This window comes from Oncorhynchus gorbuscha, linkage group LG03, assembly GCF_021184085.1.
Source record: "Oncorhynchus gorbuscha isolate QuinsamMale2020 ecotype Even-year linkage group LG03, OgorEven_v1.0, whole genome shotgun sequence".
NCBI lineage: Eukaryota > Metazoa > Chordata > Actinopteri > Salmoniformes > Salmonidae > Oncorhynchus > Oncorhynchus gorbuscha.
Genome location: NC_060175.1, coordinates 15,133,073 through 15,152,107, shown reverse-complemented (window position 1 = coordinate 15,152,107; position 19,035 = coordinate 15,133,073). Strand labels below are relative to the sequence as shown.

Below are 19,035 nucleotides of genomic sequence, written 5' to 3'. Positions count from 1 at the left end.
CTAGGCAGTGTTAGTCTAGGCAGTGTTAGTCTAGGCAGCGTTAGTCTAGGCAGTGTTAGGCTAGTCGGCATAACTCTGTTAGTCTAGGCAGCGTTAGTCTAGGCAGTGTTCGTCTAGTCTGCATTAGTCTAGGCAGTGTTAGGCTAGTCGGCATAACTCTGTTAGTCTAGGGAGTGTTAGTCTGTTACATAAGGGTCAGTATGCCTATTGTAGAATGCCTACGGTGGGTAGTTACTAATAGTACGTATTAATAGTAAAACTTGGTGCACATTAGTTACTAGTAGAAATATTCTGTGTAATTGAATCAATTCAATTAATGTACTTGCAATTATTTTAATGAGGAACTTAACATTCATTTAGGTGTTAAGATAACATTTGTGCAAGACTGGTGCCCTTCAAATGTAGTTGCTGACTGTTCTGTATTTTGTCTGAAGCTGGGAGCAGAGGGTGGACCAGAATGGGCGCATGTATTACGTGGATCACATTGAAAAGAGGACGTCATGGAACCGACCCGATTCTCTCCCCTCTGGGTAACAAAATCATTTATTCATCAAATCCGTAGTTCGTAATTCATATACTATATGTTTTGCTTTCATATGGCAGTAGTTTATCACTAATTCTACTCTTTAAAAATTAACCAATGCGTTTTGGAATATATTAACTAATGCGTATCTTACACTGTATTATAGTTTTACACGGTACAATGTCAAATTATTTGGTTAAATGGGTTTCAATAAGAGCACCTGCACAAAGTTGATGTCACTATAGTTTGCTGTCACGAGAAACCCTGCAAGGTACCTGTTCTCTCGGACCGAGTGATAAGTGACATCAAACTTTATCCGTGCCATTTATGTGCACATCCTACTGAAGACCGAAGGCCCTGGATTTCTTTACAATACACGCTGCCTCCCCTAGAGGAATATTGGCCCTGTTGAAGTAGTGCAGAAATGCCTCCTGCTGTTTCCTCAAGAGAAGTGTAGATATATATATGTGATTGGATAGGTATAAGCAAGGTTACCACCCTATTACTTTCACCAATCTCACCAGTTCAGATCTTTTAGTTTTTTTTGTGAGAAATTATTCCTTTTTAAAGTATTCACACAGGGCTGTCATCAATCATCATGGAGAAGTAGAACCTTCCCTCTTCTATCCCATGTAGGTGGGAGCGGCGAGTGGACCCAATGGGCAGGGTGTACTTCGTGGACCACATCAGCCGGACCACCACGTGGCAGCGCCCTACGCAGGAGTCGGTGCGTAACTTTGAGGAGTGGCAGCACCAGCGCAGCCAGCTGCAGGGGCCATGCAGCAGTTCAACCAGAGGTTCATATTCGGGGTAAGACATGGGCTACGTCCCAATTCTCTCCCCTTCCTCCCAAACTGCACTAGTCTAATCCCATATTGACCCCTAGTCTCTATGCATTTGTGGAGATGTGAGATGATTTGACAGGTATAAGCAATATTGTGAAACTTGGCCTTATAACAATCTGGCCTTAGAACAATCTGGCCTTAGAACCACCTGGCCTTAGAACCACCTGGCCTTAGAACCACCTGGCCTTAGAACCACCTGGCCTTAGAACCACCTGGCCTTAGAACCACCTGGCCTTAGAACCACCTGGCCTTAGAACCACCTGGCCTTAGAACCACCTGGCCTTAGAACCACCTGGCCTTAGATAAACTTGGCCTAACAGAGTGGCAAATTGGAACTATTAACAAATTGCTTACAGCTGTTACATCATCTCAGATCTCCACAAGTGTATAGGAGGGAGTATGCTCTAGGGACGGAGGCGTAGGGTCTAGATTTTTGGGAATGGGCCACTGATTTGAAAAGTAATGACTGGTATAAGATATATTGTGGATACTCCCTCTAGCCCATGCCTCCTTGGAATACTTCAAATAAGTAGTCCAACAGAAATGAATCCTCCCTTGAAGGAATCACAGTTCTGAACTGGTTGGCTTGGTAGAAGTTCTAGCATGGTGACCTTGCTTTCAGCTATCTAATCACTTATTAATCTGTGATTAGCTACCTTATAAGACCACTGTATATCATTGTAAAGAAGCATTATTCAACACACGTAAGCGCAGTTCATTTAACCTTCTTGTTTCTCCATTGTAGCTCCAGGATCAGCAAATAGCCGCAGCAAACAAAGAGTTTGACCCGCTTGGGCCGCTGCCACATGGCTGGGGTAAGTAGCACGATCCATCACGACGCGTTTTCCACTGTCAATATGCTCCGAAAGTGGAGACGTTTCTACAAATGTTTACATTGTGACGTCTTGCCAGTTTGTGGCAGCGTCATGTGTGATTAGATAACTAATGGCGTGTCTTTGGCATCATTAAAGTGAAGACTGTTATTTTATCAAATCAATTCTCTGTAATTATTATTACGTGATTAAACTAATCATGTAAATGTAATTAACTAGGAAGTCGAGTCACCAAGGAAAATCTTCAGATTACAAAGTTATAATTTTCCTAATATAACTCTTCAGATATTTTAACATCTGATCAATTAGTCTTCTAATTAATTAATTATTCTTTACCTCACATTAGTCTCATTCCAAACGTTGTAAATTGTTGGTTATCTGCACGAACCCAGCCTTTGCTATGAAATCATCCATACATCATTTGTATTAATCATTTATTTTCTAACTAAATTATCACAGAAATGCATAAACAAACAGCAGATGTGGTTACAAGGAGATAATAGGGGAGGTGGGCTAAGCCGATATGGTGGCTTGGTGGACAAAGGGAAGTAGGTGTGGACTGAAAAGGTTGGGAAAGACAAAAGGAGTCACTACACAGTTGATCATTATATTAATTGAAATGCTAATCCTTTGCACATGAACGCTCACTTATTCGTGAATAATTGTAATCAATATATATTTACGCTCAGTGTGTCGTCGGGATCTCTGTTGGAATCGTCCATCTTTCTGTTGGAAAGATCATCCGAGCGTCTCTCTCTGCTTCCTTGAAGTCTTTTGTGGTTAGAATGGATACTTCAGAGTACCATTCAGAAATGTTGTTACAGGATAAATGTTTTGGCGGATGTCGGTCTTCGCATCACAGGTTGACATAATTTCTAGCTGCAGGCTAGTAATTAGTATCTAAGATTTGCTCTTATTCTGTCAGGATCGATAGTCTCAAGAGTTTAACCATTTCCCGCCGTGTAGCCAATACTCCAGGTGGTATGGTTAGGAATTCAACACCCGTGTAGCCAATGCTCCAGGTGGTATGGTTCGGAATTCAACACCCGTGTAGCCAATGCTCCAGGTGGTATGGTTAGGAATTCAACACCCGTGTAGCCAATGCTCCAGGTGGTATGGTTAGGAATTCAACACCCGTGTAGCCAATGCTCCAGGTGGTATGGTTAGGAATTCAACACCCATTACAACCTTAGCTTATACTAATGTTTTCGTTGTCTGAACTCAACCTGTGCCCCCTCAGTGTCCATCGAGGTACACGTGGTTTGAAGAGGATTTCTTCAGGGGGAGGGGGGGGGGGTTATTCGTAACAGTAGAAAAGGGCTGTCCAATGAGCCAGATCATGTCTGTGCTCACAGGGCCAATGACTTAGTTCAACTTTAAGGGAATACAATTCTCACATTAACGGTTTAACATCACATTACACCATTTCACAAATAGTTTAATCTTTACTCATTCATTTTATGCGATAATTAGACACAATCCTCATAACGGAGGCACCTGTATAAACAGAGTTATGGTAATGTGGCTGGGTCACACACGAAACAAAACGGACCGTGTCGTACCTGGCTTCTCCACTAACCGTTTACACATTGTCCAAAACATGGATATTGTTCAGTTCTCAAGTTCTGTGATGTAGAAGAAGTTCCTTTGTTCTACTCTCTCTCTATACTGCATGGGTCTGCTCCAGGAATTTACGACATGAGATAACAGAACCTGGGTGTAGGGGAGAGAGGGGGATGCCACGATCTATACCCAGAAAGGGCCACGTCATAACACAGCTACTGTAGAAGTCATTTATTTTCCCCCACAGTTAGCCAGGTTAGTTAGCTTACTAGCTACAATGACTTCCAGTTAGTTAGCAACTGCTCCTACACTCTTTGGCTTTACTGTAACACTGGTGTCACATGTACAAAAATTATGAAGTGTCTCCAGAGGTGGATTCACTAGAAAACCAACCTAACGTAACAGGTGTAATATAAACTCCTGAAACTAGATCCCCTACATACTGGTCAAGAACAGAAGAAAAATAAACTGTTGCGAGGTTCTGCACTCTTCAACCAATCCAGTAAATGTAGAGGAGGAGTTTGGATGAAGTGTCGCCTTGTTAACATCCAAAAGGGGAAGTCTACCATTTCCCCTGAAAACCGGAACATCTGGTTGTTAGGGACTCTGTAGAGGCTACTAGAAACCAAATGCAATGAAATGGCGAGAGACCTATCAGAATTTGGCCAATAGAAACTCTAATTTCCGAAGCAAAAAATAAAATGTTTTGCAACTGTTTGCTACTGTACTTTTTTATCAGTTTTTCTTCTCCCCAATTTCATGATATCCAATTGGTAGTTAGTCTTGTCTCAACGCTGCAACTCCCGTACCGACTCGGGAGAGGCGAAGGTTGAGAGCCATGCCTCCTCCGAAATACGATTCCACCAATCCACACTGCTTTTTGACACAATGCCCACTTAACCCTGAAGCCAGCCGCACCAATCTGTCGGAGGAAACACCATACACCTGGCCACCGTGTCAGCGTGCATGTGCCTGGCCGCCACAAGGAGTCACTAGAGCACGATGGGACAAGGACAACCCAGCTGGCCAAACCCATCCCTAACTCATATGACACTGGGCCATTTATACGCCGTCTCCTGGTTGCGGCCGGCTGCGACACAGCCCGGGATCAAACCCGGATCTGTAGGGAAGCTGCCATCTGTGCCTTTGACCGCTGCGCCACTCGGGAGGCTCTTAATCCACTTTGTAAATGTATAACTGTAATGAATCTTTGTGTGGTATGATGCAGGATTCTAAGTCTCGTTCTTGTGGTTTGTTTTGATGTCTACTGCAGAGAAGCGAACAGACACCAACGGCAGGGTATATTTTGTTCACCACACATCGCGGATGACCCAGTGGGAGGACCCACGGACGCAAGGGTCAGTTTCACTTCCAAACAAACAACCCAAATACTGACTGTATATAACGGCTCTTGTATGACTGTCGGTGCCCTGTAAATAAGTGTGTATGTGTGTGTGTGTGTTGGTGTAGGCTGCTTAATGACAAGCCTCTACCTGAAGGCTGGGAGATGAGGTTCACTGTGGACGGCATCCCCTACTTTGTGGACCACAACAGGAGAACCACCACCTACATCGACCCTCGCACAGGCAAATCCTCCCTGTGAGTCGTGTGCACTCACTCACTGACTCCCAGTGACCCTTTGGTTGCTGGCCCTCCAGCCCACTACTCACTCACTATCTCACTTACGCGCTAACTCACTCTTGCACGTGCGCTTACAGTCCAAAGGATTCAAGTTGTTTTTAAATATCCCAGGTGCACAGACACACACACCATTGTGCAATCCACTCACCCACCTAATTGTATCACTCAAAATATGTTGAATGTTATTTACTCCAGTGAGACCCATCAGATAAGCACATAAACAAATGTCATTGTCAACAAACGCATGTATTTCATGCTTTCTTCTCAGTGAGAATGGGCCTCAGATCACCTACGTCAGGGACTTCAAAGCCAAAGTGCAGTACTTCAGGTTCTGGTGCCAGGTACGTACCCTACACACCCTGTACCCTAGCTTTGTATTGTACACTGTGTCCTGAGAACCACCTCTGCCTTTTGAAAATGCAGTCTTATCTGTCCTAATTCCCCTGAAGTATACACTTCCAAGTGCATTCTTTCTGCATTTAAAAGGAGGATTGAGGTATGCAGTGGCTATTCTAGCATGTACATTTTGGTGGGGCAAACGCAAAAAATGTTTTTTAGATGCATGCCAGCAAAGCCTCTACACAACACTAAACAATACTTTAATTACACTATAATGGTGACAAGTGGTGCCCACAAACTGTTCGGGCCTACATAAAACTGTCCCAACAGCAGAGCTTTCTTTCCAGCACAATAGAGTGAATCCTTACCACTGTTACACTTGACTATCAGTGAGGCTTTGTCTGGCAGCGAAACAGTTAATTCAGCCTCGTTTACTGTCTTTTTAAAGAACATAGCTGATATGGCTGACTTGCTTAAACAAATGTGGTTTCTACTGACAATTGAAATGTACAAACTATGGCATAGGGGAGCGATGAGCGCATAAGAGGCATTCCGTCATTTCCATTAAGACATTAATGAGCGAGTTAAGACGTACGAAGTCAATAACTGTTTGTTCAGCACTTTTAAAATGTACAGCGACAGAATGCAGAACATGGGTTGCTCTTACAGTATTTTCACTGTACATCAAGTCTGAACCGTAGGATCAATAAAAGTGACAGAATGCAGAACATGGGTTGTTCTTACAGTATTTTCACTGTACATCAAGTCTGAACCGTAGGATCAATAAAAGTGACAGAATGCAGAACATGGGTTGTTCTTACAGTATTTTCACTGTACATCAAGTCTGAACCGTAGGATCAATAAAAGTGACAGAATGCAGAACATGGGCTGCTCTTACAGTATTTTCACTGTACATCAAGTCTGAACCGTAGGATCAATAAAAGCGACAGAATGCAGAACATGGGTTGCTTTGCTCTTACAGTATTTTCACTGTACATCAAGTCTGAACCGTAGGATCAATAAAAGAGGCATTTAAGCCAACAATGAAACCTCTTACAATATTAGATGATAACATTTCTCAAAAACAGGTTATAGGCTACATGTGCACCACTTAGTCAGAACAGTAGCTTTAGGTGAAATTAAGAGGTGAAAATATACCAAATGATTAGGGTGATGCGCATGGGCTACTAACAGCTTACTACACAATATACACTTACTATTACTTTCTTAGCTACAGTATACATACAGTGAGCACCTTAATTCATTGGACAGTGACCATTTGTTTTGTTATTTTGGTACTGTACTCTAGCACTGAGTTTTAAAGGATACAATGAGGGTGGAGTGCAGACTGTCAGCTTTAATTTGAGGGTGTTTTCATACATATTGGATGAACCGTTTAGAAATGATAGAAGCTTTAACATAATGTAGGATGAAGTAATCATAGTTAATATTTGGTTGCATATCCTTTGCATGCAATGACTGCTTGAAGTCTGCGATGCATCAACATCACCAGACGCTGGACATCTTCCCTGGTGATGCCAGGCCTGTACTGCAGCCATCTTCAGTTCCTGCTTATTTCAGGGACTTATTGCCTTGAGTCTCCTCTTCAGCATGTAAAATGCATATTCAATGTGATTCAGATCCGGTGATTGACTCGGCCAGTCAAGGATTTTCCACTTTTTGGCCATCAAAAACCCCTTCGTTGCTCCAGCAGTATGTTTAGGTTCAATGTCTTGTTGCATGATGATGTGCCGTCCAATGAGTTTGTAGGCATTTGGTTTTATCTGAGCAGATAAAATATTTCTGTATGCTTCAGAATTCATTGTTCTACTTCTGTCTGCAGTCACATCATTGATGAAGACAAGTGAGCCTGTTCCACTGGCAGCCGTACAGGCCCAAGCCATAACACCCCCTCCACCATGTTTCACAGATGAGGTGGTATGCTTTGGATCATGGGCATGTCTTTTTCTTCTCCACACTTTCCTCTTTCCATCACTCTGGTACATGTTATTTTTTGTCTCATCTGTCCACAATACTTTTTTACCAGAACTCTTGGGGCTCTTTTAGGTGCTTCCTCAGTCCACTGGATTTTGGTTTCCGAGCCTTATGACGGCCAGCTTCATTTGCAATCGACACTGCTGTCTTCCTCATGTTGTCACACCCCAATAACAACCTCCAAAGGCAATAGCAAAGTCTAGAATCAATACTATTCATCAACAGCTCTACTGCATTCACTAATGACACAAATGAATACACCTGCCTAACGACACATCTGTGAAGCCAATTCAACAAATACTTGTATTACTTTAAAATGGGGGGACCATGTACAAAAGGTGCTGTAATTTCTAAACGGTTCATCCGATATGTATGAAAATACCCTCAAATTAAAGCTGACAGTCTGCACTTCACCCTCATTGTCATTGTCAACAATTGTCACTGTCCAATGAATTATGGTGCTCACTGTATGTCCCTTGCATAGTACTTTATTATGCAGCAGCATACAAGACATTTTGGACTTTTGCTCAATTAGGTCTAACGGCGGTCAATTGTGGGCAAATTATGTCATAAAAGTCTAGCATTCTCTGGATTTATGGTGGGAACGGGGGGGAAGGGGGCACACAGGCACTCCATTGAATAGCAGGCTAGTGGTTGGTTGCAGTTAGCCACGGATTCCTTCCAAACGACTCATTGTTGAATTTGCGATTTCCAACTTGTTTAATCTTTATGTCCAATGGCCAATGAGCACCGATACGTTTTATCTATCATTTATCTTAGTTATTTCTCTTCATATGACAAGGATTAAATGGGATTTGCCAGTAGATTGTTGCGCAATGCTCCTATTTTCTGCTGGCTCGCCCTACCACCACAGAAAGCACTGAGCTAGGCTGAAACGTCTGCATTTTGGAGCTGCCTCACTCAAGAAAACAAAAAAGAGACCATGTGTGTATTTGGCTTTATTAACTCAATGATAGATTTTTTACATTGTTTTCCAACTGATATGTGACATGTATTAATGCCAAAATAACATGCAAACAGGAAATCCCCCCCCTACCCCAAAAAAAATATCTTTATACACTGTTTCAGAACATCTACTCATTCAAGGGTTTTCTTTTATCTCTACTTTTTCTACATTGTAGAATAATAGTGAACACATCAAAACTATGAAATAACACATATGGAGTCATGTAGTAACCAAAAAAGTGTTAAACAAATCAAAAATATATTTTACATTTGAGATTCTTCAAATAGCCACCCTTTACCCTGATGACAGCTTTTCACACTCTTGGCATATGTGATTATCCCACCTAGCTATCTTAAGATGAATGCACTAACTGTAAGTGTCTCTGGGTAAGAGCGTCTGCTAAATGACTAACATGTCAATGTAAACAGTCAAGCTCAATCAAGCACAGCTAACGTGTTTGACTTTTCAAATAGTACTTGAACCCAGGTCTGGCTTCTTCCAGTCGTCATTTCCTTTTAAGGACGAAGACAAGTGAACATGTGCACACTTAAGGACACTTTGTGATTCCCACTTAGGTCCAATTTTCACTTAGTCATTCATTGATGTCAATGGGAAACTAAGTGAAAATTTGACTTAATTGGAATTTACGATTCCCCATTTTGGCCAAAAGGGAAGACCCCGAGTAAATCCTATTGTTCCTGGGACCATAATGTGAGTCTTTGTCTTTCAGCAACTGTCAATGCCACAGCACATCAAGATCACCGTCACCCGCAAAACCCTCTTTGAGGATTCATTCCAGCAAGTGAGTCTATTTAAAAAAAATATATATACTATATATATATTAGATTGAAAAAATATATATATATATATATATATATATATATATATTTAAAAATTGGCACATCACTAAACTTGCGCTCTTTGTAGCCCTGTGAATAAATACAAAAATAACACAAATTAAAAAGTTGTTAGTCTTCCAGGAATAGTTTTTAATTTCTTTTGAGCAACTTTGAGTACTCTATTTTTGCACCAGTGATACAGAAAGGTGGATGAATACTGGGGCTGTGTTCAAAAATAGTCAAACGTTGTAATGTTTCCAATTCTCTCTCTTTGTCCATCAAAGATAATGAGCTTTCATCCACAAGATCTCAGACGGAGGCTGTGGATAATATTCCCCGGAGAGGAAGGCTTGGACTACGGAGGAGTGGCAAGGTAACTTAACTATTTTGATAGGTTAAGTATGAGCTCATATAAGGAATGTGTGTGTGTGTCAGTCTTTTCAACATATTTTTTAAAACATTGTGTGTGTGTGTTGTCAGGGAGTGGTTCTTCCTGCTGTCTCATGAGGTGCTGAACCCCATGTACTGCCTGTTTGAGTACGCTGGGAAGGACAACTACTGTCTCCAGATCAACCCTGCCTCTTACATCAACCCCGACCACCTCAAGTACTTCAAGTTCATCGGACGCTTCATCGCCATGGTACCTACCTCAATGCTATCTATGGGGTGAATCCTAACCTCCACCTTTAGTCTAATTTTCACTAAGTCATGCATTGATGTCAATGGGAGACTAAGTGAAATTGACTTCAGTGGGAATTCGGATGCGGCCCTTCACTAGCCTGGGCCTTGTTCATAAGGGCTAGTAACATAACATGTTGTAACAGAAAATGAGCCTCTCTGTTTCAGTTTGTTCAGCGCCGACTGTAGTTGCTGATCACATTCCTGGTTCATGATGCCACTCTGTAGTTGCTGATCACAGCCCTGGTTCATGATGCCACTCTGTAGTTGCTGATCACATCCCTGGTTCATGATGTCACTCTGTAGTTGCTGATCACAGCCCTGGTTCATGATGCCACTCTGTAGTTGCTGATCACAGCCCTGGTTCATGATGCCACTCTGTAGTTGCTGATCACATCCCTGGTTCATGATGCCACTCTGTAGTTGCTGATCACAGCCCTGGTTCATGATGCCACTCTGTAGTTGCTGATCACATCCCTGGTTCATGATGTCACTCTGTAGTTGCTGATCACATCCCTGGTTCATGATGCCACTCTGTAGTTGCTGATCACAGCCCTGGTTCATGATGCCACTCTGTAGTTGCTGATCACAGCCCTGGTTCATGATGCCACTCTGTAGTTGCTGATCACATCCCTGGTTCATGATGCCACTCTGTAGTTGCTGATCACATCCCTGGTTCATGATGCCACTCTGTAGTTGCTGATCACATCCCTGGTTCATGATGCCACTCTGTAGTTGCTGATCACAGCCCTGGTTCATGATGCCACTCTGTAGTTGCTGATCACAGCCCTGGTTCATGATGCCACTCTGTAGTTGCTGATCACATCCCTGGTTCATGATGCCACTCTGTAGTTGCTGATCACATCCCTGGTTCATGATGCCACTCTGTAGTTGCTGATCACAGCCCTGGTTCATGATGCCACTCTGTAGTTGCTGATCACATCCCTGGTTCATGATGCCACTCTGTAGTTGCTGATCACAGCCCTGGTTCATGATGTCACTCTGTAGTTGCTGATCACAGCCCTGGTTCATGATGTCACTCTGTAGTTGCTGATCACAGCCCTGGTTCATGATGCCACTCTGTAGTTGCTGATCACATCCCTGGTTCATGATGCCACTCTGTAGTTGCTGATCACAGCCCTGGTTCATGATGCCACTCTGTAGTTGCTGATCACAGCCCTGGTTCATGATGCCACTCTGTAGTTGCTGATCACATCCCTGGTTCATGATGCCACTCTGTAGTTGCTGATCACATCCCTGGTTCATGATGCCACTCTGTAGTTGCTGATCACAGCCCTGGTTCATGATGCCACTCTGTAGTTGCTGATCACATCCCTGGTTCATGATGCCACTCTGTAGTTGCTGATCACAGCCCTGGTTCATGATGTCACTCTGTAGTTGCTGATCACAGCCCTGGTTCATGATGCCACTCTGTAGTTGCTGATCACATCCCTGGTTCATGATGCCACTCTGTAGTTGCTGATCACAGCCCTGGTTCATGATGTCACTCTGTAGTTGCTGATCACAGCCCTGGTTCATGATGCCACTCTGTAGTTTCTGATCACATCCCTGGTTCATGATGTCACTCTGTAGTTCTTGATCGCATCCCTCGTTCTTGATGTTTCTCTACAGTCCTTGTTCCATGGGAAGTTCATCGATACGGGATTCTCCCTGCCCTTCTACAAGCGCATCCTGAACAAGCCCCTGGCCCTAAAGGACCTGGAATCCATTGACACGGAATTCTACAACTCCCTCATCTGGATCAAGTGAGTCTGGGAATGGGAATGGGAATGTGGAGAGCTTTCCCTTATAATGGTGGTTTAGTGGTGGTGTCGGTTAGGATATGATGATGATGATGATGATGATGATGATGATGATGATGATGGTAAGGGTTATAATGATGTTGAATATGATGAACAAATAATATTGACGATCCTAGTGATGATGGTGATGATTATAACTATGAGGAAATGATGATGAAGAGGAGAAGAAAATGATGATGATAGTAACTGATGAGTTGAGGGGCTGGTGATGACTTCTACCCTCTTGTGGTTGCTCCCAGGGATAACAACCTGGAGGAGTGTGGTCTGGAGATGTTCTTCTCTGTGGACAAGGAGATCCTGGGGGAGGTTACTACTCACGAGCTGAAGCCGGACGGAGGCAACGTACTGGTCACTGAGGAGAACAAAGAGGAATACATCAGGTAGGATTGAAAACCAACTAGAAATTAGTGGGTACATATTTATTGCCCAACAGAAGAAAGCATATTATCTGATACGTGTGTGTGTGTGTGTGTGTGTGTGTGTGTGTGTGTGTGTGTGTGTGTGTGTGTGTGTGTGTGTGTGTGTGTGTGTGTGTGTGTGTGTGTGTGTGCGCTTCCTCCAGGCTGGTGGCAGAGTGGAGGTTGTCCAGAGGGGTGGAGGAGCAGACCCAGGCCTTCTTCGAGGGCTTCAACGAGGTCCTCCCCCAGCAGTACCTGCAGTACTTTGACGCTAAGGAACTGGAGGTACACCATGGGTTTATTCATACACAGATCAAATGAGTTACTGTAGATGTGAAAACCACTCACACAACTTCATGCTTACTCGATCTGTTTTATCTCCACGTATGGTGGCTACACAGAAAATGGCATGGACCAACCTCTATCCCAGATTTCACTGGTCATTGTTCCCCATTGAGAGTGGTGTAACATAATATCTGGTCCCCCCACTAGGTGATGCTGTGTGGCATGCAGGAGATAGACCTGGTGGACTGGCAGAGGCACACCATCTACAGACACTATGCTCGCAGCAGCAAGCAGATCCTCTGGTTCTGGCAGGTCAGCAGGCCTCTACTGTTTCATTCATCAATTATGATATATCGTGAAGGGGTGTTTACTGTTTGGTGTATTTTGACAATTAAATGTTCTGACGTGAACGTGTTTCTTACAGTTTGTGAAGGAGATGGACAACGAGAAACGCATGAGGCTGCTACAGTTTGTCACTGGCACCTGTCGGCTCCCCATGGGTGGCTTCGCTGACCTTATGGGTACGTAAGAGAACCGTTTCTGCTATCCATATATACCATATGTTTTTTTTATACACTGCTCAAAAAAATAAAGGGAACACTCAAATAACACATCCTAGATCTGAATGAATGAAATATTCTTATTAAATACTTTTTTCTTTACATAGTTGAATGTGCTGACAACAAAATCACACAAAAATGATCAATGGAAATCAAATTTTTCAACCCATGGAGGTCTGGATTTGGAGTCACACTCAAAATTAAAGTGGAAAACCACACTACAGGCTGATCCAACTTTGATGTAATGTCCTTAAAACAAGTCTAAATGAGGCTCAGTAGTGTGTGTGGCCTCCACGTGTCTGTATGACCTCCCTACAACGCCTGGGCATGCTCTTGATGAGGTGGTGGATGGTCTCCTGAGGGATCTCCTCCCAGACCTGGACTAAAGCATCCTGTCTGTGGTGCAACGTGGCGTTGGTGGATGGAGCAAAACATGATGTCCCAGATGTGCTCAATTGGATTCAGGTCTGGGGAATGGGCGGGCCAGTCCATAGCATCAATGCCTTCCTCTTGCAGGAACTGCTGACACACTCCAGCCACATGAGGTCTAGCATTGTCTTGTAAGTCGCTCTGGATAAGAGCGTCTGCTAAATGACTTAAATGTAATGTAATGTCTTGCATTAGGAGGAACCCAGGGCCAACTGCACCAGCATATGGTCTCACAAGGGGTCTGAGGATCTCATCTCGGTACCTAATGGCAGTCAGGCTACCTCTGGCGAGCACATGGAGGGCTGTGCGGCCCCCCAAAGAAATGCCACCCCACATCATGACTGACCCACCGCCAAACCGGTCATGCTGGAGGATGTTGCAGGCAGCAGAACGTTCTCCACGGCTTCCCCAGACTCTGTGACGTCTGTCACGTGCTCAGTGTGAACCTGCTTTCATCTGTGAAGAGCACAGGGTGCCAGTGGCGAATTTGCCAATCTTGGTGTTCTCTGGCAAATGCCAAATGTTCTGCACGGTGTTGGGCTGTAAGCACAACCCCCCACCTGTGGACGTCGGGCCCTCATACCACCCTCTTGGAATCTGTTTCTGACCGTTTGAGTAGACACATGCACATTTGTGGCCTGCTGGAGGTCATTTTGCAGGGCTCTGGCAGTGCTCCTCCTTGCACAAAGGTGGAGGTAGCAGTCCTGCTGCTGAGTTGTTGCCCTCCTACGGCCTCCTCCACGTCTCCTGATGTACTGGCCTGTCTCCTGGCAGCGCCTCCATGCTCTGGACACGGTACAGCAAACCTTGCCACAGCTCGCATTGATGTTCCATCCTGGATGAGCTGCACTACCTGAGCAACTTGTGTGGGTTGTAAGATTCCGTCTCATGCTACCACTAGAGTGAAAGCACCGCCAGCATTCAAAAGTGACCAAAACATCAGCCAGGAAGCATAGGAACTGAGAAGTGGTCTGTGGTCACCACCTGCAGAACCACTCCTTTATTGGGGGTGACTTGCTCATTTCCACCTGTTGTCTATTCCATTTGCACAACAGCATGTGAAATTTATTGTCAATCAGTGTTGCTTCCTAAGTGGACAGTTTGATTTCACAGAAGTGTGATTGACTTTGAGTTATATTGTGTTGTTTAAGTGTGAGCAGTGTATTAAACTAACAACTAATCTACACCTTAAGGGATTGTTTATGGATAACTAGCAAATAATCCATGGAAGTCGAGGATACAAATGTTTTTTGGGACTTTTATTTTGAAAGATATAGACATTGAAAGAGATCGATGGACCAGCTCTAGTCACAGAAATTGAGGATTTTGGTATTTCTGAGGAGAGTTTTCATGTCGTCATTTTGTGTTTACAGGGAGTAATGGACCACAGAAGTTCTGCATCGAGAAGGTGGGCAAAGAAAACTGGCTTCCAAGAAGTCACACTTGGTAAGTCCATTAGTGGAGTTACTCTCCAGTCGTTTCTAAACGCTCACTGTCTGAACATCAACATACAATTCCTGTCATATCTGAGGGTTTATGCCAGTTCACCTCTCAATGTCAACTCAGTCTGCATTAAACTGACCCTGGCACACAATACTTTGTCATTAATAACCTTTCCTCTTGGTATTTGAACTATTGATTTTGTTATCAAATAGAAATGTTATTTATTTTACTAGGCAAGTCAGTTAAGAACAAATTCTTATTTTCAATGACTGCCTAGGAACAGTGGGTTAACTGCCTGTTCAGGGGCAGAACGACAGATTTGTACCTTGTCAGCTCAGGGGTTTGAACTTGCAACCTTCCGGTTACTAGTCCAACGCTCTAACCACTAGGCTACCCTGCCACTTAAGACACTTTTATCCAAAGCAACTCTGTACAGTGAGAACATAATTTGTTGGTGTTAATCGTGCCATGCTCTTACCAACTGAGTCACACAGGACCTAATTCCATTTATGTGTCTATCTACAATGTAATTGTTTTATTTTGTAATCCCAGCTTTAATCGACTGGACCTGCCCCCCTACAAGAGCTACGAGCAACTGAAGGAGAAGCTGATGTTTGCCATCGAGGAAACTGAGGGCTTCGGACAGGAGTAGTAACACAGCCTATACGGCCACCATGAGGAGCCGTTCTCCACGCACTTTGATCTGTCTAGGTTTCAGGCAGCTGCACTTTTTCCCCCAGGTCCTGGCTCTCTTGAGATGGACAGGCACTAACAGACGCGTCCCTTTCTGCCACGTTATACAGACCCCCAAAGTCATTACACCTGAGGTGGAATCACTGTCTCCATGGTGACGACCCTTCATACTGAATGATTCCGCTTTCACCCCCTGACCTGTGTAACCCTGTTGAAGCTTGCCTTAATTATTCTGCCTAATCAGACCACGTGTCCGGAAAGAGAGAGAGGAAGGGGAGGGGATATTCCCTCCCCATGTCACATCTGCCTGTCACCTCTTCACCACAGTAGTTAATAATCACGGAAGATATTCACTACAATGTCAGCTGTTTCATTTCTTCCCCTTCGTCTCCCTGACTGTTGAGTGTATGAATGAATGTTAGAATTGTGTGCAGCTGACTCTTCCAAAAAAGTCCCGTTGTCAATTTGTGACATTTAGAGTGTTTTAGTTGATTTAACATGTTGCTTTCCAGATGAAATATTGAATCTTAAGACATTTACTTTGCTGGTACACCACGGTTGTGGTGGTAAGGGTTTTTGTGAATGTTATGATGAAAAGCTTTATTTTTGGCGTGCAATAGTTTTACAGTCAGATGTTTATGCCCTTTATATAGATAAACCAGACGTTCATTAATTACCTCAATCCAAAGTTTTTGTTTATAAAGTCAGTTGTAATCAAGTCTACGTATTGATTTCAACCCTGAATATTGAAAAGGTTTTTATTAAAAAATTTATAGCCTAAAATTGTTGTAGCAAAACAGGGTCGTATTCATTTTTCACCTAATGGGAGAACATTGATCTTTTTTTAAAACTTTGAATGTTTTTGTGCCTTCTGACCATGACCCTGGTTTGTTGTGTGATTAGACCCTTTCTTTCCCAAACAGTCGGCATTAGGACCGTACTTGTCTACAATAATAGCATTGTTTTAATTTTTAAGGCAAACCGAATGAGTTACTAATGACGTGGGAGTGTCAGCAGTGTGTCAAAAGTTAATGTAAGGACAACCGATAAGGAAAGAGTACATTTAGGAATTAGAAATAAGACGACTGCTTGTGAAAATCACTCCCACTGAAAGGTAAACCTTTTTTTGTTGTATAGAGAGTTATCATCAACTCCAAGATCTAATGATTAACGACTAGTTTAAATCATATCTGCGCTAGCTGACACCTGCATAGCTGTTGTTTTGGTGGTGTCTGAGGTGGAACTGTGTTGGAGCTGTCAAATTCACAAGCGGCTGATGGGGTTTTACCTGAAGCAGACATTGGATGTCACATTAACAGAAATCCCATGCAGCTGTGTTACAATTCTGAACACTGGCATCTGTGATGTAATCTACACCTCGATTAGGATGATATAAATCCTTATTATTTTGTTAATTGATTTTCAATTTGAGCATCATTATTTCTATATAGCCTAGACCTTCTCATTCTGAGCTTCTAACACATGTGGAAGGGGTGTGGCTTAGAGACCATGTTAAAGAGCAGCTGCTCAATGATTTGACGTCAGAATTGGCAAAAGGAGTTACCTCAGCGACTTTGAGAGTGGTATGATCCTCGGTGCCATTCGTGCCGATTGGGCTTTTCACGCACGACAGTGTCTAGGATTTACATAGAATGGTGCGATAAAGAACATTAAGTAAGTGGCAGTCCTGTGGGCTAAACGGCTCGTTAATAAGAGGCCCGAAGGAAAATGGCAAGAATTGTGCAAGCTAACAGGCCGGCCACAAACAGGCAAATAATGGCACAGAACGGCAAACTCGGAACGTGCAACTTGTCGGTCCTTGTCGCGGATTTGTCGCGGATGGGCTGTTGCAGCCGACAACGCCACCGGGTTCCACTCCTATCAGCTAAACACGAGAAGGGATTACCAACACTGGACAATTGAGGAGTGGGAAAACATTGGCTGGTCCGATGAATCCCGGTTCCTTTTCCGTCATGCTGATAGTAGTCAGGATTTGCCATAAGCAGCATGAGTCCATGGCCCCATCCTGCCTGGTGTCAACAGTACAGGCTGGTGGTGTAATGTTGTGGGGAATGTTTTTCAGGCACACCTTAGGTCCCTTGATACCAATTGAGCAACGTTTGAAAATTTTCAACACCTTGTAGGATCAATTCCCCGGAGAAGTTGGGGTGTTCTGGTGGCAAAGAGGGTCCAACCCGGTACTAGATGGCTGTACCTAATAAACTGGACGCCGAGTGTTTATATGTATGTCCCAGGCCCATAGCCCTAAGAAATATATATATATATATATATATATATATATATATATATATAGCGGCCCTAGTTTTATAGGGTTCAGTTTTGTCATTCTAGATTTTTTACACATTGCAAAATGTTCCATAACTTTTTCCTTCATGTGACCTGATGAACATCACCATGTTGATTGGCATTGAATGAGATCTACCACATCTGACCTTTTGTGAACTCTGCTTCTCAGGCATTTCCTCAACATGCCTCTCGGTAGCATTTCTTCGTAAGAACAGTGGCAGTATAATCAAGTTAGATTAAATATAGCTTTCTTTCAAGAAATGTTTAGGTCACAGATGTGTATTTGCAGTCAAATCAAGCATCCAAGTGACACACGTAATATCCTTGTCGTGAGTGACGTATTTGAATTCATTTGACACCAATTTACATACAGTGCATACGAAAAGTATTCAGACCCCTTCCCTTTTTCCACATTTTTCTAACGTTACAGCCTTATTCTAAAATGGTTTAAATAATATTTTTCTCATCTACACACAATACCCCATAATGACAAAGCAAAAACATTTTTATTTTATTTTTTATTTTAGCAAATGTATACAAAAATTATAAACGGATACCTTATTTACATAAGTATTCAGACACTTTGCTATGACTCGGGAATTGAGCTTGGCTATATCCGGTTTCCATTGATCATCTTTGAGATGTTTCAACAACTTGATTGGAGTCCACCTGTGGTAAAATTCAATTGATTTGACATGATTTGTTAAGAGACGCAACTGTCTATATAAGATCCCAGAGTTGACAGTGGATATCAGAGCAAAAACCAAGCCATATGAGGTCAAACGAATTGTCTGTAGAGCCCTGAGACAGGATTGTGCCTTGACACATATTTGGGGAAGGGTACCAAAAAAAATTCTGCAGCATTGAAGTTCCC

General features: G+C 43.1%; 1 protein-coding gene across 1 annotated transcript in view; it reads left to right on the top strand.

Annotated features, from left to right (window-relative positions):
- The window catches only part of LOC124026329 (E3 ubiquitin-protein ligase Itchy-like), a 38,433-nt gene extending 21,896 nt beyond the window's left edge, over positions 1 to 16,537 (top strand). The window contains 17 exon segments of the mRNA XM_046339378.1: positions 435 to 530; positions 1,160 to 1,296; positions 1,299 to 1,333; positions 2,114 to 2,183; positions 5,038 to 5,122; positions 5,235 to 5,363; positions 5,674 to 5,746; positions 9,437 to 9,508; positions 9,830 to 9,918; positions 10,026 to 10,185; positions 11,856 to 11,989; positions 12,286 to 12,426; positions 12,609 to 12,729; positions 12,937 to 13,041; positions 13,154 to 13,250; positions 15,092 to 15,164; positions 15,714 to 16,537. Of these exon segments, the coding sequence (XP_046195334.1) occupies positions 435 to 530; positions 1,160 to 1,296; positions 1,299 to 1,333; positions 2,114 to 2,183; positions 5,038 to 5,122; positions 5,235 to 5,363; positions 5,674 to 5,746; positions 9,437 to 9,508; positions 9,830 to 9,918; positions 10,026 to 10,185; positions 11,856 to 11,989; positions 12,286 to 12,426; positions 12,609 to 12,729; positions 12,937 to 13,041; positions 13,154 to 13,250; positions 15,092 to 15,164; positions 15,714 to 15,813 (1,717 nt within the window). The 3' untranslated portion in view covers positions 15,814 to 16,537.
- Positions 16,538 to 19,035: the final 2,498 nt, after the last annotated feature.